Raw genomic sequence first — 22609 nt, forward strand, 5'->3', positions numbered from 1 at the left:
TCAGCTCATAAAGAACGTCATCTTTAAACAATATACACACACGCTGATATATTAGGGTGTGTGTTGCTGATTCTTCTTGCTTCTTTATGAAATTTACAAAATTATTGACAAAAATGAATGAATCCTGCCAGTTTATCATTTCAAACCATTCCACAGTGTATCACCATGCAATGAAAACAAAAAAAACATAATTTTTAAGATGAAGAAGCAAAAGCATTGTCATTAATACAGTGCTGACATGGTAATTCATTATATCTTTAACAGACATTTCTGTCAAGTCATGCTTTACTTTAGTTGTTTATGTACCTCTCTTGTAAAAATGTGTCATTATAATTAGTGTCAGTGACTTGCCAACAGAGTAGTGCCAGATACCTGAGCTCAGGCTGTTGCAACTTGTTGGTCGCTGACAGAAATTAGAGTCATGGATTACTTAAAATCACAATTACACTGCATCTGCACATCCTGATTCCTTTGCGTGATTTATCTCCCACTCAAACAGAAACAGGAATTGGACACAACAAATGGCGTGTCAATCAACACTATCAGTTTTATTTCAAGTGAAGCAGGAGGAGCAAGATTGTTGAGAAATCTCTGATTGATTTATTGTTTGGGAGTTTTCTGTAAACAGCATTTGGTGGACGATAAATGATACAAGAAAAAAGACCAGAAAGTTTGCATTACGAACTGACGGTTTGGAGATTGAAAGACGCTACTGAGTTGCATTACGGAAATTGTAGGATCCAGCTTCTTTAGCATTGAGTTTAGCCCATACAAGCGACTAAAAGACTAAATGACAGCCTTTACCACTTCAATTTTGAATAAACATTTAGCCCTTTTTGATAGAGACATTAGAGCAAGACAGTAAACATGTGGTGAGAGAGTGAAGGGACATTGAAAGGAACTGGACAAGGGGCATGATATGTAGCCACTCAACCACCAGGACACCCTGACCATTCTTCTTTGAATCTGTCTCATGTGAGTCTCGAAACTTTATGGAAGTGCAATTCTAAATCACTGCAGTACCCCTTTAGATGCCCTTCTTCTGTCTGTTTGTACATATATACACTACATGCAATATGTGAGCAATACACAGAGTCAAACATAAATAAAACAATGTCTAATGCTGATTTTGACCCACACATAAACTTGTTTTTGCCACTTAGAGGATATTGTATTGACTTAACCCTGGAGACCTAACCCTAACCTTTACCAAAAACCAAGTCTTAACACAAAAATGTAATGGTTTACCTTGTGGGGCCTTGCCTTTTGTCCTCAAATATGAGTGTACTAACAGTGAGTAATACAGTACACACACACACACTTCCCTCTGGATACTAACTTCAGAGCTCCTCTGGTGTACCCACATTATGTTAAGATCGGATGATCTTCCATGGACAAGGCTCTCAGGACTATACTCCAGTGACCACACATAGTTTGTCTCCCTCCCTGCTGCTGCACTGGTTCAGTGGCCGGTCAGGAGAACTCAGGTGTATCAGCACAGAGATGGGGGCTACTGGAAGCCCTGGCAAACTGCCAGACAACTATGGGAGGTCCTGTGTTTTCATAAAGCAGGAACACTCAGCATACCCACACTTCAAATGATGCACAATATCCATCCACAAATCCCACTCAGAAAAAAATCATTTTATTTTGGTCTGTATTATTTTCAGACTCCATTGAGAGAATTGACAGAACCAGATGCAAAATACGAGTGATTTGACAATGATAGAGATGTTTATGGGGGATAGGCTGCCAGAGGCCCCTAACACACAATTTACATAAGCTTTGGGGAAAATCATATCACTCCTTCATCATGGACAGCATTGCATAACTGCCTGAAGAGGCACCATCCTGCCCCAGATCATGTTGTTTTTGTTTGTGTGTACGTGCAGGTTGCCAGACTCCCCCTGTTACCATGACAAGTGCCATTAAGCACACCAGTGTTTCTCTATTTAGACTGTAGTTCATACATTCCCCTGCCCTCGATAAAATCTCACATCTATGTGTGTGTGCGTATGTGTGTGTGAGTGTGTGTGAGTGTAGCAGGAGTTTGTCTCTATATCAGAGGCAAGGCTTGATGGGAGCACCTTGACAAAGAAAGGACAGCTGAGTTCCAGTTTCCTTTCTATCAACATATCGGCATATTTGATCCATATCTTTCAGAACTGAAGAATGATCAATATTTTAAAGCAGAATGGCAAAGATATCTGTGAGGTAATCCTCATATCTTGATTTGCAAGTGACGTGCACACTTTCTACTATACGTGTCTGGTGTCAGGTAGAGCTCAGACCATGCCAATAAAACGGAACGCTTCATTCTTCTCAGATTACCTGTCAATGATTAAGGCCCAGCAGCTGCCCAGTCCTCTGAATCCCAAGTAATACATTCCTTCATCTTGTAGCCTAAAGACTCACCTGTTTCTGTGGTTTACACTTGTCCCAACCAGGCCTTACTCAGTCATGAAAGAGGAGCAGACTTGCCCCCCTGAATGCTCACAAACACATACACACACCCATGGAGGCACCCAAAGATCAGAAACACCGCTGGCCCAGATGAACGCCCCAATTACAAAGAACCAAGGGAGGGACACAAGAAATATAATAGGTGATAGTAAAGTCTTTAAACTAATGTGAAAATAAGGCAGATCAAATATACTCAAGTGTAATCTTCCCGCTATGCAGAGACTGTAAGGTGTTTGGTGGAATGATACTATTAATAATTGGCCTTTGCGAGGGATTCGTGCCCAGCTGAGAGATAACGTGTGACTGTGCACACACAGCACGGCCACCCACACAGATAAAAGAGGAATGGTGTTGTACAGACAAAGACACCGGGACTCACCATTCCTTCAGATGCGTGCACTTTCATGAAAAAGTCACATACGCACACTGTTAGGAAAGTCATTTTACTTCTTTTTTTCCTCCTCACACATCAGAGGGGAAATTCCATCTTCACACTTGTAAGTTCACTCTTCATGCATCCACTGTTTATGTTTCTCTTCCCTTTTTAACGTAAAGTGTAATTAAAAAAAAAAAAGGTTTTGAGTTCATTTCCTGCACGTCATGTCATTTAAACATGCATATTCTTCCTTCCCATGCCAACGGCGGGTGTTGTTTGTTCTGATAGATAATAGCAGGTTAAGACTCTTACACCATTTCTTGATTTTTAGTTTATCTTTGGAAATTTTTTGTCAGGGTAAGTGAAATAATTAGGTCAGGTTTCTGGTAAAGACACATGCATTCACAGGTAATGTGAGAAGGGCTTGTTGTGATTTCTGATTGGCTTTGGTAGAGCAACAGGCCTGCACACTGTTGCGTGTGAACCTCTGGCTCAGTGCCATATGAGAGAGTGAGTTAAAGGATGGGTTGCATAAGAATTGAGGTATGTTTTGATTTTGAAAGAGTATGAGTCACAGAATGTGTGTTTAAATTGGCAATATGCATGGTCAAGAGTCACATAGGGCAAGACAAATGATGACACTGATGGTTTCTTCTTTATTTTGATGATCGTCATGCTATCTGAAAATAATTTCAGTCGGTAATATAAGCTGGTTCTTGTCACAGTTCATTCATCAACGCATGGAAAATGTGTCCATTACGGAAAATGGGGCATGGCGTCTGAAACATGGTGTAATAAAGGAGACAAATGTGTCAGACTGCTCTATTTTGGTCATTTCCACCAATAAAAATGACCACTTTATCATCTCCTATGGTGAGTTATGTGTGTCATGCACTTGTAGTTCTCATTATTTTATATTTTATTTTTGATTATTTTATTGCATTTATCATTTATAATAATAATAATAATAACATATACAACCACAGGAAATAAAATTTGCTCTAGTGACTGAACAGTAAGTAGATTTTATAAATATTTAAAGTAGCTTATGATATTTTAAATCAATAACATTAGCACATCTGTAGTATTGTTAACAAATGTATTAATGTGTCTTTCTGTAAGGGTCTTCATTGTGCCCATAAATCTTTTAAATGACAGACATTTGAAAGGTTTAAATCTGATTCATTGATTTATTGCAGCAGCTGAAACGGGCGTTGGGTCAGTGTGGAGGGCTGATTGGGAAGCTTTTCAACTTCTGGCGAATATTCAAATTTTATTTTGATTCACTGGCGCCCTCTCGAGGATGAAACTTACAAATACTGGACACTTATCAAAAATACAACTCCCATCATGCAATGTACGCATCCTGCAGTACTTCCGCAATTAAACGAGCTGTAGTTTTTGTGGAACAGTGTGCTCCAGTAGCCTAATGGACGGTAATACTGTAAAAGCGATATTGTTCGACTTGGACAACACGCTGATTGAAACAAGTCGTGCAGGCGGACAGGCGATACAGAAGGTGAAGTTGTCTAAAGACTGTACTGCTAATTTAGTGTTTGAAATGAACCTCCATAGCCATTTGTAACGTCAGCCTAACATAAGTGCTTAATGAACTTGTGGTGTGTTGTCACTATCACTCTGACAGATAATATCATCGTGTGTATGTAATTCAGGATGATTTCATGTCAGTTTAGCGGCTAAATCATAGATTGTATGAACGGATATGCTGTTAGAGCCCGTGCTCAGTTCTGATTGGCTGAGGTTCGTTCAAAGACACTGGGAGGGAAATTATCAACCCTGCTGTTCAGCTAATTTAGAAATATCTAACATTTAACCTGAGGATGTCTTTAGACTTTTTACCATTTAACCAGCTACAACAAAGCTTCTAAAAAGCTTCTCACATGTTTATGCATCAGTTAAAATAATAAGAAGAAAATTATATAATACCTAACTAAAGAGGGTGCATAATCATACTGTTACTTCTGATTTTAAGTACATGTTTTGCTGATATAACTTCTTTATTTGTGATGGAGCTTTTTTACATTGTTGTATTGCTACTTTTATTTAAGTAAGGGATTGAAATACCACTGCAGTGATCCACTAGGCACAGTAGCAGGACCCCGAAATTGAAGTTAAATGGACTTCAGCCATCATTTTATTATTTTCACCTTTGCTTTTTCTATTGTTACATGTATGTCTTGGCTTCTCTCTCTCACTTATTCTCTTGTGAGTTTTGTTTGCACCTGTCATGGCGCTGGGGCAGTTCACACCTTTCATATTAGTACATGCAGTTCAGTGACCTCACTTTACAACTTCAACCAGAGAAGAAGTCCAGTCAGTCAGGATACGTGAAAACACCTGTGTGGGTTTGCAGGGTGTTTCCATTTGGTGCTACTTCATACATCTACCTTTTACACTGGTACATTTACTTAAAACATTTACATGCAAACATAATTATAAATTATATCATGAGGTGCAGTAGATGAAACTACTCAGCAGTATTTAAAGTAGCTTAAACTGGCTTCACATCACAATTTCAATGCTGCTTGCATGTTAATGCACCAGTAATAATCCAGTTATATATTAATATAGGCTTATGTCCTGAAAGGAGTCATTCTGTATAGTGCTTTTGATACTCTCAGTATATTGTGTTGATAATATTACTATACTTTTACTTAGTTATAAGGTATAGGTACACAAATTTAATGCAAGATTTTTACTTGTAATGGAGTGTTTACATTGTTGTATTGCTACTTTTACCTGAGTAAAGGGTCTAAATACTTCTTCCACTGACTGTTGTATTATACTTTACCCCCTAAATCTCTAAGTCCACTGAGTCTGCCCTCTTGTGGTTTATTGCTAAATTAGTTGTACCTGTTTTAATTTTATGATCTTCTCTGTTTTGTGTTACAGACCAGTGATCTTTTGAAGACCACGCTGGCTCTTGATGACGACACTATCATCAGCATCTGTAACAAGTTCAAGCAGAAGCTTCTGCATGAAAGCTTTGACCCCGCTGCAGGAAGGTCCATTGATGAGGTCCGTGTGGGTCACTGGGAGGAGAGCATCAAGGAAACTGTGGGCAGCTGTTCCACACCTTCTCTGGCAGCTCAGTGCTACTATATGTGGAAAAACAGTCGCCTGGAGGTTCTCAGTCTGTCCCCTGAAATACGCGACCTCCTGAAACAACTCCGGGGGAGATACAAGCTGCTGCTGCTGACCAACGGGGAAACTCAGACCCAGAGGGAGAAGGTGGAGGCAGTCGGCTGTGAGGAGTTCTTCGATGCCATCGTGGTGGGGGGAGAGCATGCAGAGCAGAAACCATACCCCTCCATCTTCAGACTGTGTTTCAACATGCTGGGGGTGGAGGCCCAGGACTGTGTTATGGTTGGAGACTCTCTGGACACAGATATTCAGGGAGGGTTCAATGCTGAAGTACGAGCTACAGTGTGGATCAACAGTGCAGAACGTGCTGTGCCAGATGGTTCAGTGAAACCAGACTACACTATCCCTACTGTACTGCAGCTGTCAGATGTTCTGGCAAAACTGAAATAAGGACAACTGGTGAATGAGGAGGATTGTCACTTCAAGTGGGGTCTTGTGGGAATATTTAATTATGGATATGTTTACAGATGAATGTCATGATCGTTGTTCTTTCAACAAGGGTACTTTTTAATTGTTTTATGTCTTCTGCTGGGATTTATGTCTTCTTCTGCGGTTTCTCTGTCATTTTTGAACTACATTGGAACAAGTGGTAAAACTTGGTCAGCACAGGTTTTGCACCTGTTTTATTGTTTTTTTTATTTTATTTTATTTTATAGGATGTTAAAGCAGGATGTCTTTTTGTACTGGATTATTTTTAGATTGTTGTACTGGCAATCTCAAGAAGAGAACAGTGATGCAGCACATTTTTATTCAACACTCAGAATGACTGTACAAAAAGACCTTTGGGTTATCTTTACACAACTTAACAGATGTCAACATTTATTCCATCACATGCTTGTATACTTGGCCATTTTCTCAAAGTCTTGGCTAATAAAAACACCTGCAACAAAGGAGATAAACTTTTCAGGCACTTGGCTATTTTGCAACACATCACGGCTTTACAGTTTATTTGTCTTTCTGTAGCATGATTAATTCTATCAACTTTACTGGATGTGAAGACCCATTTTAACAAAACACATGTGAAAAGTCCTTTCATAAAACAAAGACACTTTCTCCTGAGACCTCATTTGTCACTTTCAAGGCATGTTTCTTTTTCATTGTCCTGCAAAATTCACTTAACATCTAATTTGACTTTGATGTTCATGGCTGCGAGCTCAGCTACAAAGTAGCGGAAAACATAAGGAACAGACACAGAGTCAATAGAGTCACTTTTGCCACACAGGGTGCAGACAGTCTTGCGATGGCGCATGGCCGACCAGTATGGTGGTGGTTTCTCTAAAAGAGGAGAGAGCAGGCTGCCACAGTCAACACACACCTGAGCCACTGAACGGTCCGAGCAGTTGAAGAGGCGATCGTGAAGCAGGAATGAAGAGCCGTGGGCCAGCAGGGCGTCTCGCTCCATCTCCCCGAAACGGATGCCTCCCTGGATGTTCCTCCCTCCCACTGGCTGGTTGGTCACCTTGTCTCGCGCTCCTGTGGTCCTCACCTGGAACTTGTCGGAGACCATGTGACGTAGCCGCTGGTAGTAGACGACGCCTATGAAGATATCCGCCTCAAGCTCCAGGCCACTCAGTCCACTGTAGAGCCGCTCCGTGCCGTAGTAGTTGTAGCCACCAGCCCGAAGCATTTTACCAAAGTACTCGAGCGCAGAGCTCTCCTCAGAGAAGGTGAAGGGTGTGGCGTCGTGGCTCAGGCCGTGCAGGGCACCGGACTTGCCCGCCATGCTCTCAATCAACATCCCAATGGTCATGCGGGAGGGGAAGCCGTGGGGGTTGAACAGGATGTCTGGAGTCATGCCGCTCTCTGTGAAGGGCATGTCCTCTGCTGGCCACAGGCGGCTCAGGATGCCCTTCTGGCCGTGGCGGCTGGCAAACTTGTCACCAATGGTGGGGTTTCGTGGCACTCGCACAGTGATGCAGACACGTTTAAAACGGCCTGAGCCAGTGTCGTTGCTGCAGATCTTTATGTTGTCAACGACACAGGCCTCTTGGCTCCTAGGAGAAGATGGGGAAAAACAAATGTTAAGATAAGATAAGAAGTACCTTGATCGACCGCAGGGCAAATTCAACTTGAAACAGCAGCACAAGAGAGTGTAGTTAACATCAAAGACAGAAATTTCTATGAATACCCAAACATCAAAAAAGTAGGTAAAAAAATAAAATAAATAAGATAAAATAGGAATAATAGATACAATAAAATAGAGCTGTGTATATACAGTACATGTGCAATGGTCCTGTTTTTAAAACATACATCCAGTACATACACAGTATCTGTTGTATATACATGTGTAATATATGAGTTTATAAGTTCAGCTGCAAAATGAAATCATCTTAAGAATAACACCAGTATTACTACTGAGGAATTTGAATTTTTATATAATAGTGTAGATAATTCTACAAGTAAAATCTTCATTTCACTGAGCTGACAGAGAGGGAAAAAGTCCCACACAAAATAAAAAACATTACTAAACAATGCCGACACTTACTTGTAGAAGTTGATGAAGGTCTGGCCAGTGTTGAGGTTGATATAGCTGTAGAAGGGGTCTCCATACTTAAGTGTTGATCCAATGTGAGGCAGTCCGTCAGCATCCAGTTTTTCATTCACCTTAGGGTCGCCCGGCTTGGTCCCAAAGACCACGCTGTCATCTCCCCTCACCTTGTCAGCCAGGTCCACCAGCTCAGTCTTATAGATAGATCCATGAGCAAAGCCTCTCTCCCACGATGACTTGTTCACGATCTAAAGAGACCAAAGTGTGTCAGGATATCCATTTAAACAGCTGTTAGTTATTTTTCAGTATGCTGCTGGAAAGAAAAAAAATGACAATAACTATTGTGTTTTACTTACCATTGCATCTTCCATGTCGTAGCCCGTGTAGGATATGACCGCCACGATGGCGTTGGTGCCGCTGGGGTAGTTGTCCAGGTTGTAATGGTCGTACATGTAGGGTCTGACCAGTGGGCTCTGTGGCGTCTGGAGCCGGTACAGCTTGTTATCTGAGCGATCCGTGAATGAGTGCAGGGGGAAACCCATAGTCTGCTTACCTGCAAAGAGTTCAAGTTTAGAGACGATTTATGACTCTACAAGAATGTCTGAACACTTGTGTGAGTGTATGGAGCCTTTAATGATGTTTTCACACTTACCCATCTGACACTGGTACATATTCCTAGGACTCTGATTATGATCCGAGTAGGGAATGAAGTTGGCCACCACACTGAGCATACTGTGAGGGAAGAGCTCCTGGTGTGTCGTCACACCTTGCTCGATCTCATCCTCCAAGATGCCCACATTGATGTAAAGCTGCAGCGACACACAAAAAGATGATTAAATAAAAGTTTCAGTATCCAGTATGCAAAACAAATCTGTCTTTACAGTTAATGTTTTAAAATCATAGTTTACACATACCTGCTCAAAGGTGCCAATCAACTCCTGCTTTCCATGAGCTAAATTGCGTACAGGCCGCACCATGCGACAGGGTGTTGTGAAGAGGAACAGGCCTGGGTACAAGCTGGCTTTGCCCGTTTTGGGGACCAGAACAATCTCAGTCCATGGAGGGATCTTCTTCTCTCTCAGCACCTGAAGGTATATGATTTAAACATCAGTTCTCTGCACAAATAATGTGCCTGGTACAGCCAAGGTGACTTTTTACCATCATACCTTGAACCTGCGCAGAGAGTCAACCACAACGGGGGCTAATTCAGTCTCCACCCAGCCTACAACAGCCCCATCCAGGACCACAGGGTAGCAGTCTGAAAAGGCTTGGCCAGGAGATCCATCCACTGGAGTAACACCTTAACCACCAGAGACAAAAAACATTCACACAATGCTATTTAACCCACTCAGACTTACTTTAAACTGTGTGTTGGAGAAAATTTAAGGGCAGTATCCCATTTGATTGATTATATATTTGTACAACTGTTGACCGGATTGAGTGCTCACCAAGGGAACAGAGTAGAGCAGGCAGTGATGTGGTGGGCAACGTCGGAGCCACAATCTCACAGCTGGCTGTCATGTGGTTCATGAGGCCGCAAGGCTCTCCGTCTGGAGTGTGGACAGGACACAGGAAGCCCCAGGACTCAGGTAGCAGCTTACGAACTGAAGTGGTCCTCATCTTGGCAAAAGCTGCTCCTCTGTGCACACAGCGGAAATGGGACAGGTAGCGGATGAAGTTGAGCTTGTCAGCTACCACACACAGGCCTGTGTTCTGCAGCATGCCGAGACCTATGGACAACAGGGAGGGAAGACATTATTAATAAATGAACCATAATTTACACTATAACATCCACTCATACTCAACTCTTCTGGCCATACCTGTCCTGGAGTTGAGGTTCCCAGTGGCCAGCAGATATTCAAAAGGCTTGGTCAGATCAGTGCCCATGTTGAAGATCTTCATCACGTTTTCAGCGCTCCACCCACTCAGTCTGCTGCCTCTCTTGTCAAAGGACAACTTCACAGACACCAGCCAGGCAGCCATTCTCTCCTGTGAACATGTTTTACAAGATACATTTAAAAAATTCGATTAACTTTTTCATTTGTGGTACTCACAGTGACTTGCATATGTTTAAACAGGAATGTGTTGTCAACAAAAATAAAACTTCAAGATAAAAACACACTGCAAAAATATATTTCTGTAGGGATTTAAAGCATCACTGCCAATGATGTAATGTTTACATTGCTACATGCTAATATTTCTGGCTTTAAAATCTCACTGTCCACACTCAGTTTTGAACACAAAAGACACTGCAGTCACTGCTGTGCAGCGACAGAGTCCAATACACAAATCACTCAGTGCTTGTTCAAATGACCGTTCAAATTTTAATAACCTCACCTTCAGAAACATGAGGTAGAGCTGACCAGGAGTGAGCACTTCCTGACACATAATGCTGTCAGGGTTTTCCTCCATGCACTCCTGCTTGGCATATGTGAAAAGCTTCCTGGTCATCAAACACAACAGGTAGAACTTCTCCACGCCTGACTTCAGGTGGATGCAGATACACTCACTGATCAAAACAGAACAAAACTCATTTTACTATATTGCATTTAATAATAATGTAGTAAATGTATGAGGTACTAAACTTAAAATTCTGTTTTCAGGCTGTAAGTAAAAAATAACTGTCATGCATCTTTCTCGTTTAAAAACTTACTCTAGCAGGAAGTTGGCACACTGCTCGTTTGTATACCAGTCAGGAAGGCTCATCTTAACCCGGAAGCGCTCTCCAAGGTAATTGAGCACCTTGCTGCGGGTGGTGCAGTTCTCCTCCATGACAATGCGCAGCATCTCTGATACACAGCTCTTGTAGAAGGAATTGTCCTCACGGCCTTTAATGAGCTCCTGGTAGATCTGGAAGTCTGTGAAGTCCACCAGGGCCTGGAGGAAACCACAAAGAAAATGAGCCATGTTAAAATCTACAGCACCAAGGCTCTGTTTTAAAAAGAAAATCAATTACACTCAGTCAACTGTAGGACATAGTGCATTCAGAACTACTAACTAATGATTGGTGCAGTCTTGGTCATTTCTTAAGTGCATTAAAAAAGTCTGATTGAGTGAAAAAACACCCTGATTACTACCTTAAGTGCAAAGCCTAGTGGGAGGAAGAAGAGCTCTTTCTGGTAGATGAAGTTGAGCATCACAGTCCCGTTTTCCAGATAATGCAGATTCATGTTGATGGCTGTGTGCTCATCCTTCACGCAGCGCATGGAAATACCTGTGAGGAGGAGAATGTGATGATGAACATTTTACAGGATAGGGAACTTTAATCTAAAAGCATAGGTTCATTATTGAACAGAAATGTTCCTGCATGTTTTCTAAAAGGTTGTGTTTACCATACTGCGTGTATCCCTGGCCCCTGCTCTTCCACTTTGGTCTTGACATGGCAATTGGATAGTTCCTCCTCGGCATAATCAGCATACGGATAACCTTCTCAATGCCATTCACAACAAAATAACCTCCCATTTCCTGTAAATGTTAAAGACGCAGTTTGTAATTTAATTATAAGGATGCGTGCATTGAATATCTCGTCCATTTACTAGTGGAACTGTCATATCTTACCTCTGCTTCTTCATGGTGTTCCACAAGCTCTTTGGGGGACATGCCATGAAGGTTACACAGCTTGGATTTCACCATAATTGGCACCTGACCCAGCGACTGTTTAATGATGCCTTTGGGGACACCATTGATTGACCAGCTGACATCTGCCTGTCATAATACAAAGCCTTAACATGTTAAAGATTTGACGAAAGTGTTATTGTGTCTCTCATGTGTATTTTGGATCCTTTGTTGGCCAGTCTTTTAGTTCAGCACTCCCTTGTTTGCACACATGTCTTACCACAATCTTGCCTTTGTAAGAGCATCTTCTTCCTCGGCACTCTGCTGGAAACACCCTCATTTCCCTGCAGATGCTTCCTTTGGCAACCGCAGGTTTGTAGATTGTAGCCTCAACAAACGCGAGGCTAATCCTGTCATTTTTGAACGTGAACTCCAAAGGAGGGATTGCCTGAGAAAGACATGCCACATCACATGAGTATCAGCCACCAATATTCACATAAAACTAAACATAAACAAATGTTAGCAAACATGGCTTCATATCATTTATTGTTTTGATATATTCCACTCTTAATAAAGCCTGAATAAGTAGCTAACTAAAACATTATTTTTCACCTAGCAGGCTATAACGCTATCACTTCAATTCACAGTAGCAGCTTAAGACAAAGTAAGGTACGGACACCCCTGAGAGTCCTTGAGGGGGTTCCAGGGGGTCCCCAGCAAAAAGGGGAATAATTTACTTTCACTATAATTCCATCCATAAGTAACACAATGACAGAATATATGACTATTTTGGTCATGGGTTTCATACACTTTCTGTAATAAAAGCAAACATCTTATCAGATGGTGTACCCTGAGACAAAATGTTATCAAAGGGGGCAGTGGTCTTATATGTGTCAATTTAGGAGACCTTGACGTGAAAAAGTTTGAAAACCACCGGCTTAAGAGACCAGCCTGTTTACTAGCGGTTTTATTCAGCTTTTTTAAGTGCGTATTTAACAACCTATTTAAGTATTTCTTCAGATAGTCATGTGTTACATGGTAAAATAAAGCTCAACTGACCTGCACGACGCGACTGAGTCCGTCAGTGACAGCCTGGTCAAACGACTCGATGTGAGCTTTTGTCAGATCCTGAATTGCAGCATGTTGATCCTCCTTCAGGACACCAAATCCTCCTTCTGTCAGATTCTTTAAACTCGGACCTTTCGGCAAATTACTCCACTTCGTTGAAAAGTCCATGCTTGCACTCCGGGGGACACATATGTATGTTTACCACATGTGCAGAGTGACACCGGACGTACATCCCTCTGGAGTAGGAAGTCTGCTTCTTCTTCACTGAGGCTATGTGGCAACTCGCGTCTTGGTTGTTGGTTTACTGCCATCTTGTGGTGTTGGTTATTTCTTTCAATGTCCTGTTCTCGTGTCGCTTTTCATTTTATCATGTCTCGTCTTTGCAACATATATTCTGCATATTCTACTTCTGTTTTTATGAAAGAGCTGATACATACAGATGGTTGACAAATTAAAGGAAAGACCGGTACAGCCCTTAATGCTTGACCCCTACAGAGACGGCTTTGTTATACTTTGTTCATCTCTCCAGAAGAGTTCCAGAGACTTGTAGAATCAGTGCCAAGGTTGAGGAACACCATTCTTCAAAACAATATTCCCTCATTTGTTGTTTTGATGGTGGTGGAGAGCGCTGTCTAACACGTCAGTCCAAAATCTCTCATAGGTGTTCAATTTGGGTTGAGATCTGGTCACTGCGAGGGCCATAGTATAGACTATGACTCACATCATTTTCATACTCATCAAAACATTTAAGAGACCACTCACATCAGGATAGAAATGTTTCATCATAGGATAAAGGTGATGACTCAGAACAACTTTGTGTTGATTTGCAGTGACTCTTCCCTCTGAGTGGACAAGTGGACCCAAACCATGCCAGCAAAATGCCCCCCACAGCATAACAGAGCCACCAGATCCCCTCACTGTAGGGGTCAAGCATTCAGACCTGGACCAGCTTTTCCTTTCATTTGTCAAGCGTCTGTATGTATGTAGGATGATATCAATAAATTCATAATGAGCATAGATTAAAACAGCAATTGGCCATATGTTATACAACTATGTATCTTTATTCAAAACATGAGACATTATCAGTGAGTGATCTTTGGGAAACTGTTGACCTGTTTGATGAACCTTCAACACTGTAGTTGGCATTTTCGAAGCTAGATGGCGCTGGAACGTGCTTCTTGGCGACATGACTTTTGTTAAATCCCAAAACTCCGATGAATCAGGTGTCTCTCGCCGGGTGCGGTGGCGCGCGCCTGTAATCCAAGTTACCGGGAGGCTGAGGCTGGAGGATCGCTTGAGCTCAGGAGCTCTGAACTGCAGCGGACTATGTCGATCGGGTGTCCGCACTAAGTTCGGTATCGATATGGTGCTCCTGGGGGAGCTCGGGACCACCAGGTCGTCTGAGGAGGGGTGCACCGGCCCAGGTCGGAAACGGAGCAGGTCAAAGCCCCCGTGCCGCTCAGTAGTTGGATGGCGCCTGTGAATAGACGCTGTAGTGCAGCCTGAGCGATACAGCGGGACCCAGTCTTTTTACACTCTGCACACTTTACAACAAACAGCTGTGACAGCTTCATGTTCCAGGAAGAAACCTCAGAAAGCAATGCTGCTTAGTCTGGCCCACACTGCCTCCACCTGGAGAAGAGGAGCACTTACTATCAATCGCACCAATCAATGCAGCACCACAGACACACATCACAATACCTATATTGTGTTATAACTATTTTGTTGTATACTATAACACAAGTTTTTACGGTGGTGGAAGAAGTAAGCAAAGTATTATCTTCCGGCCTCATACACAGCTCCCACAATACCATCACACATAGCACAGAGGGCTTTGGGGTGAGAAATGTCCATTACAATTGACATCAGAACACATAATTGCCCCTTTGCTGAGATATACATCACTCAGGAGGACATCAGTTTTCCCATAGTATGACAAGACATCCTCATGATCCAATATTAACTCTATGACAATTTTTTCCTAAGTTACACCGTTTACAGATCATACAGCCTAGTAACATTACTGACACAATTTGGGAATGATTTAAAGTTGATTACTTCTGTAAAACCAATATTTACAAGAACCTGCTGGTTTCATGTAATATTTTGTACATTATATGCTAATTGTCTGCTAACAATGTGCACACTGCACGTGGTGACAGGAATTTCAGTGTCTCCTGCAACAGAAATTCAAATCTTACCTCCAAAGCATATTTGGCATACTGTATAAATGTGGGTGCTGTCTGTTCATATTGGGTGTGCTCGGGCTGTATAGTCATATTTAGGGAAGTGTATATTTTTTTTTATCTTGGGAAGAAGAGTTTTCTCCGGAGCTCTTGGCTCATTAAAGTGCCTGCTGCTTATGAGAGGAGCTGTTGTGATTGGCATCAATCAAGCTTCCCTTAAGTCCACCTGTTGTTGTGAGAAATATTCTATTTATCAATGAATTTGAGTTTCAGATGTTTATTTTACTCTTTCATTTCATCTTATGTTCGTCGTCACGGCTATGTGACATCACAGAGGATGTCCATATTGATGCGTCATCAGTTCTCAGTTGACAGCAGTGCTTATTTGACGTCATGAATGACAGCGTCAAGGCTTGGAACCGAGTTTATAAATAGGACCCCCTCCTGCCATCAATCTCCATTCCACACTCCCTCACAGGAGACGTGGAGGCTCTGATGCACCGCAGCAGCATGCGGCAGCCGTCGCCTCGGTCTGCAGCCGAGGGGAGTCCTCGATAGCCGCCAGGTGTCATGCATGGCTGAGCTCGAGCTCGCGGTCCACCGCTTAGCTCGAGCTCGCGGTGCACCGCTGAGCTCAAGCTCGCGATGCATGACACCTGGGGGCCCTGCCAGTGCATAGATCTGGCCTAGTCTGTCGTGCTGGTATGGGAGGCTCAGGCAGCCTGGTTGCTTCAGAGCCTGTATATATTGCTGCTTCTTTTTTTCTTTCTTTTCTTTTCTTTTCTTTTCTATCCTCTTGCTTTCTTTCTTCACTGCATGCATACATTTATCTACATTTATGTATATTTATGTACGTCCATGTATATTTATGTACTTTTATGTATATTAATATACGTGAATGTATATTTATGTAGGTTTATGTACATCTGCGCTGCGCGGGGCGCAATTGACTGAGATGACTGCCTGCAGACATGTCCCGAACAGGACTAAATCCAGGACAAGTTGTAACAGGCAAACAGTGTACGTGTTAAAGTACTTGTAACCCAGTAGAGAATTGGGTCCAATTCTATCTTTATTTTTCCATAGTTTCCTCATTTATCTCATTTTCATTTGTTAATCAATCTGTCAATGACTTATTTTACACACACAGTCCTTATTTGTCATATCAACTAGAGCAAACTTATGATTGCTTAGAGGGAGTTAAGTCCCGCCCTCTCTTTACGCAGAAGTCAGTGAGTTGCAGTGCGGGTAAAACAGCAGCGGTCGGAGTGGATGAGAAATAGAGAGTTAGAACAGCGATTATTAACATATCCATGAGATAAAATACTCTTGTGAAGACGTCAGAGGTGTGCGAGGGTCCGTGAGCCAGGAGTAGTAGTACTTTTGGCATTATCGTCTCGGTGAGTTGCCGAGCTAATTAGCGCCAGCGCATGCTAACTGTATTAGCCACACTGTGAGTTGATGTGTGAGGTGGCAGAAAACGTGTCTGTGCTCCATAAACGCTTGAACTTGGCTTATCACTGCTGCTCACTGTTTGTGTTAACTATCCTAAGAGTTAAAAACTGAATATTATTGCTCTGATAATTTAGAAGAAGTAAGGTATGATGTTTATTTTGATACTGTGTGTGTAGTTATATTGAGATACCTTGTATGATGAAACTGATGGATAAGTTCATTTATAACTAAAAGTTAAAACATCATAATTCAAGGGTTAACAGCTGAAATTCATGTTGATTAAATTCATGTTTAAAAGGTTGATTAAAAATGTATAAAAAGGTTGAAAAAAATGTATAAAATGTGGGAAATACTTACATTGAGATAAAAAAAAAACAACAACAACAACTGTACAGTTAAAAGAGAGAATTCATTGAATCATTATTGTGCTACAGTAATGTGTGGAGAATTATTATATTACTATGGCCATTAGAGAAAAGTAGTGACGTCATGAAAATAACAGTCCTGTCTTCATGCAGGCTGGGTTTTTTTGAGAACTAGAGAACTGGATCTGGATTCTCCCTGTGGATGGGAGATGGCGAGCCCCCAGTGAGATCTCTTCTTAACCTAAGGAGTGAGGAACCGAGACCTGAGAAGAGGACCTGGTATCTTTTTTTGCTTCCACTTAAGTATCAGTGAGGTAGGACCACCACACATCCGACTACTTGAATTTTTCCCCCTGACTTGACATAAAACATTGACTTGAGCGCGCTGACTGATATGGCAAAGACATTAAAGGGACATTACACTCATGGACACTTTCAATTCAAGTTGTGCTGAAAGACTGTGAAATCTTGAGATATTGATGATAATTGCACTGCATTTTATGTTCATGTTTTATAACTTGGTACAGTAAACTTACCTCAAAAGTTCCTGGTGGCTCCATTTACCTGTTTTGTCTGCCATTCCCTTTTCAACCCTCCCATTACGAAGCTAGCCCCTGGTCCATATATTCTTTATTCTTTACCCTGTAGCACCTAGTGGGTTACATACTCAATAACAGGTGGTGTGCCATTGACAAGTTAAAGAGTGATGTGGCCAAAATCTCAATCAAGTGCGCCCTGCGCAGTGCGTCGGGACGTGCCCAGCGCACTTTAGTGGATTCATGGAAATCTCGCCGGGCGCACCTGAAGCACAACTTGACAACCTGTGGAGAAAAAAAGAAGCGGATGAAAGAAGGAAATAGCAAATATTCAGGCTCTGAAACTCCCATGGAGCCAGAGCCTCCCGTACCAGCAGCGATTAAACAGAGTTGGCCAGGTCTGCACGCTGGTAGGGCCCCCAGGTGTCACCGACAGATTAAACTCAGCGGCTTCACCTGGAGGTAACGAGAAGCATCGAGGAGACTCCTCCTTAGCAGCCAGATGACTGAAGGAGTTCCTGTTCACAACCTAAGGTCTGAGCCTTGATGGCGTTATGGATGACGTCAAATGACCACTGCTGTCAACTGAGAAGTGATGACACATCAATATGGACATCCTCCGTGTTTGTTTTATTGAATGTTTGTGGTGACGTCATCTATCATGCCAGGGCTATGTGACACCACAGAGGATGTCCATAATGATGTGCCATCAGTTCTCAGTTGACAGCAGTGCTTATTTGACGTCATGAATGACAGCGTCAAGGCTTTGACCCGAGTTTATAAATAGGACCCCCTCCTGCCATCAATCTCCATTCCACACTCCCTCACAGGAGACGTGGAGGCTCTGATGCACTGCAGCACCATGGCAGCCCACGCCTCGGCCCACGTCTGCAGCTGAGGGGAGTCCTCGATAGCCACCAGGTGTCATGCATGGCTGAGCTCAAGCTCGTGGTGCACCGCTGAACTCAAGCTCGCGGTGCATGACACTTTGGGGCCCTGCCAGTGCACAGACCTGGCCCAGTCTGTCGTGCTGGTATGGGAGGCCCAGGCAGCCTGGGTGCTTCAGAGCCTGTATATATTGCCGCTTCTTTTTTTTATTTTTTTAATTTTATTTCTTCACTGCATGCATACATGTATGTACGTTTATGTATATTTATATACGTTAATGTATATTTATGTGTGTTTATGTATATTTACAGTACAGACCAAAAGTTTGGACACACCTTCTCATTCAAAGAGTTTTCTTTATTTTCATGACTATGAAAATTGTAGATTCACACTGAAGGCATCAAAACTATGAATTAACACATGTGGAATTATATACTTAACAAAAAAGTGTGAAACAACTGAAAATATGTCTTATATTCTAGTTTCTTCAAAGTAGCCACCTTTTGCTTTGATTACTGCTTCGCACACTCTTGGCATTCTCTTGATGAGCTTCAAGAGGTAGTCACCTGAAATGGTCTTCCAACAGTCTTGAAGGAGTTCCCAGAGATGCTTAGCACTTGTTGGCCCTTTTGCCTTCACTCTGCGGTCCAGCTCACCCCAAACCATCTCGATTGGGTTCAGGTCCGGTGACTGTGGAGGCCAGGTCATCTGGCGCAGCACCCCATCACTCTCCTTCTTGGTCAAATAGCCCTTACACAGCCTGGAGGTGTGTTTGGGGTCATTGTCCTGTTGAAAAATAAATGATGGTCCAACTAAACGCAAACCGGATGGAATAGCATGCTGCTGCAAGATGCTGTGGTAGCCATGCTGGTTCAGTATGCCTTCAATTTGGAATAAATCCCCAACAGTGTCACCAGCAAAGCACCCCCACACCATCACACCTCCTCCTCCATGCTTCACGGTGGGAACCAGGCATGTAGAGTCCATCCGTTCACCTTTTCTGCCTCGCACAAAGACACGGTGGTTGGAAGCAAAGATCTCAAATTTGGACTCATCAGACCAAAGCACAGATTTCCACTGGTTTAATGTCCATTCCTTGTGTTCTTTAGCCCAAACAAGTCTCTTCTGCTTGTTGCCTGTCCTTAGCAGTGGTTTCCTAGCAGCTATTCTACCATGAAGGCCTGATTCACACAGTCTCCTCTTAACAGTTGTTCTAGAGATGTGTCTGCTGCTAGAACTCTGTGTGGCATTGACCTGGTCTCTAATCTGAGCTGCTGTTAACCTGCGATGTCTGAGGCTGGTGACTCGGATGAACTTATCCTCCGCAGCAGAGGTGACTCTTGGTCTTCCTTTCCTGGGGCGGTCCTCATGTGAGCCAGTTTCTTTGTAGCGCTTGATGGTTTTTGCGACTGCACTTGGGGACACTTTCAAAGTTTTCCCAATTTTTCGGACCGACTGACCTTCAGTTCTTAAAGTAATGATGGCCACTCGTTTTTCTTTACTTAGCTGCTTTTTTCTTGCCATAATACAAATTCTAACAGTCTATTCAGTAGGACTATCAGCTGTGTATCCACCTGACTTCTGCACAACACAACTGATGGTCCCAACCCCATTTATAAGGCAAGAAATCCCACTTATTAAACCTGACAGGGCACACCTGTGAAGTGAAAACCATTTCAGGTGACTACCTCTTGAAGCTCATCAAGAGAATGCAGAGTGTGTGCAAAGCAGTAATCAGAGCAAAAGGTGGCTACTTTAAAGAAACTAGAATATAAGGCGTATTTTCAGTTGTTTTACACTTTTTTGTTAAGTACATATTTCCACATGTGTTAATTCATAGTTTTGATGCCTTCAGTGTGAATCTACAATGTCAATATTCATGAAAAGAAAGGAAACTCATTGAATGAGAAGGTGTGTCCAAACTTTTGGTCTGTACTGTACGTGAATGTATATGTACGTTTATGTATATGTATATACGTTTATGTATATTTATGTATGTTTGTGTACATTTGAGGCACTGCGCGGGGCGCACTTGACTGACATTTTCGCCACATCACTGGGTTCACATCACTGGTCTGTAACGTGTCAACAACACACAGACTGGTATGAAGTACTTTTACATGTCCACTGTTTGCCTGTTACAACGTGTTCTGGTTTTAGTCCTGTTCAGGATATGCCTGTATGAGTCTTACATTATCCAGGTTTCTGATGGTCTGTGTCGGAGTGACAACCTCTGTCATTTCTGCATTAAGGTGGCTTCTATTCTCATCTGCATATTAGTTATCGATGTCCTGACCATGTTTATATTATGTTATGTCAACTTTCTTGTCAAACTCAGTCCATTCGAAAAAATATACAATACAAACAATGTACATCACGTACATTCAAATGAAAAGAAAAAAATCGCAACTTTTTATTTATTTGTTTATTTTTTATAAAAGTCAGTTATACCATTCTTCAAAACGATACTCCCTCATTTGTTGTTTTGATGGTGGTGGAGAGCGCTGTCTAACACGTCAGTCCAAAAGTTCTCATAGGTGTTCAATTTGGGTTGAGATCTGGTCACTGCGAGGGCCATAGTATATGATTCACATCATTTTCATACTCATCAAAACATTCAGTGAACCCTTTTGAACATATAAATTGGGGCATTGTCATCCTGAAAGAGACCACTCACATCAGGATAGAAATGTTTCATCATAGGATAAAGGTGATGACTCAGAACAACTTTGTGTTGATTTGCAGTGACTCTTCCCTCTGAGTGGACAAGTGGACCCAAACCATGCCAGCAAAATGCCCCCCACAGCATAACAGAGCCACCAGATCCCCTCACTGTAGGGGTCAAGCATTCAGACCTGTACCAGCTTTTCCTTTCATTTGTCAACCGTCTGTATGTATGTAGGATGATATCAATAAATTCATAATGAGCATAGATTAAAACAGCAATTGGCCATATGTTATACAACTATGTATCTTTATTCAAAACATGAGACATTATCAGTGAGTGATCTTTGGGAAACTGTTGACCTGTTCGATGAACCTTCAACACTGTAGTTGGCATTTTGGAAGCTAGATGGCGCTAGAACGTGCTTCTTGGCGACATGACTTTTGTTAAATCCCAAAACTCCCATGAATCAAGTGTCTCTGGCCGGGTGCGGTGGCGCGCGCCTGTAATCCAAGTTACCGGGAGGCTGAGGCTGGAGGATGGCTTGAGCTCAGGAGCTCTGAACTGCAGCGGACTATGTGGATCGGGTGTCCGCACTAAGTTGGGTATCCATATGGTGCTCCTGGGGGAGCTCGGGACCACCAGGTCGTCTGAGGAGGGGTGCACCGGCCCAGGTCGGAAACAGAGCAGGTCAAAGCCCCCGTGCCGCTCAGTAGTTGGATCCCGCCTGTGAATAGACGCTGTAGTGCAGCCTGAGCGATACAGCGGGACCCAGTCTTTTTACACTCTGCTCACTTTACAACAAACAGCTGTGACAGCTTCATGTTCCAGGAAGAAACCTCACAAAGCAATGCTGCTTAGTCTGGCCCACACTGCCTCCACCTGGAGAAGAGGAGCACTTACTAGATAGATTCACTAGAACACTAAAACTAGCCTATATTGTGTTATAACTATTTTGTTGTATACTATAACACAAGTTTTTACGGTGGTGGAAGAAGTAAGCAAAGTATTATCTTCCGGCCTCATACACAGCTCCCACAATACCATCACACATAGCACAGAGGGCTTTGGGGTGAGAAATGTCCATTACAATTGACATCAGAACACATAATTGCTCCTTTGCTGAGATATACATCACTCAGGAGGACATCAGTTTTCCCATAGTATGACAAGACATCCTCATGATCCAATATTAACTCTATGACCATTTTTTCCTAAGTTACACCGTTTACAGATCATACAGCCTAGTAACATTACTGACACAATTTGGGAATGTTTTAAAGTTGATTACTTCTGTAAAACCAATATTTACAAGAACCTGCTGGTTTCATGTAATATTTTGTACATTATATGCTAATTGTCTGCTAACAATGTGCACACTGCACGTGGTGACAGGAAT

The 22609-nt window shown here is 42.4% G+C and overlaps 2 protein-coding genes across 2 annotated transcripts; one reads left to right on the forward strand and one right to left on the reverse strand.

Annotated features, from left to right (window-relative positions):
- The first annotated feature begins 4194 nt into the window (after positions 1 to 4194).
- On the forward strand, positions 4195 to 6894 carry nanp (N-acetylneuraminic acid phosphatase). Its single transcript, XM_067609499.1, has 2 exons — positions 4195 to 4358; positions 5753 to 6894. Exons 1-2 carry the CDS (start codon positions 4269 to 4271, stop codon positions 6392 to 6394), a joined length of 732 nt encoding a protein of 243 aa, XP_067465600.1. The 5' UTR covers positions 4195 to 4268; the 3' UTR covers positions 6395 to 6894.
- On the reverse strand, positions 6736 to 13618 carry polr1b (RNA polymerase I subunit B). The gene is made up of 15 exons (XM_067609498.1): positions 13107 to 13618; positions 12328 to 12495; positions 12051 to 12197; positions 11825 to 11957; positions 11570 to 11706; positions 11146 to 11369; positions 10830 to 11001; positions 10313 to 10481; positions 9941 to 10222; positions 9659 to 9792; positions 9407 to 9577; positions 9145 to 9301; positions 8849 to 9045; positions 8490 to 8740; positions 6736 to 7998 (listed from the first exon to the last, which is right to left on the reverse strand). Exons 1-15 carry the CDS (start codon positions 13281 to 13283, stop codon positions 7116 to 7118), a joined length of 3402 nt encoding a protein of 1133 aa, XP_067465599.1. The 5' UTR covers positions 13284 to 13618; the 3' UTR covers positions 6736 to 7115.
- Between the last annotated feature and the right edge of the window lie 8991 nt (positions 13619 to 22609).

This window comes from Thunnus thynnus, chromosome 14 (assembly GCF_963924715.1).
Source record: "Thunnus thynnus chromosome 14, fThuThy2.1, whole genome shotgun sequence".
In the NCBI taxonomy this organism is placed as follows: Eukaryota; Metazoa; Chordata; class Actinopteri; order Scombriformes; family Scombridae; genus Thunnus; species Thunnus thynnus.

Coding starts and splice junctions, on each gene's coding strand:
- nanp (XM_067609499.1), top strand. CDS start 4,269: ATGGACGGTAATACTGTAAAAGCGATATTGTTCGACTTGGACAACACG. Junction 4,359..5,752: donor GCGGACAGGCGATACAGAAG/GTGAAGTTGTCT, acceptor TTTGTGTTACAG/ACCAGTGATCTTTTGAAGAC.
- polr1b (XM_067609498.1), bottom strand. CDS start 13,283: ATGGACTTTTCAACGAAGTGGAGTAATTTGCCGAAAGGTCCGAGTTTA. Junction 11,370..11,569: donor CACTAGGCTTTGCACTTAAG/GTAGTAATCAGG, acceptor GGTTTCCTCCAG/GCCCTGGTGGACTTCACAGA. Junction 9,302..9,406: donor TGATTGGCACCTTTGAGCAG/GTATGTGTAAAC, acceptor GTGTCGCTGCAG/CTTTACATCAATGTGGGCAT.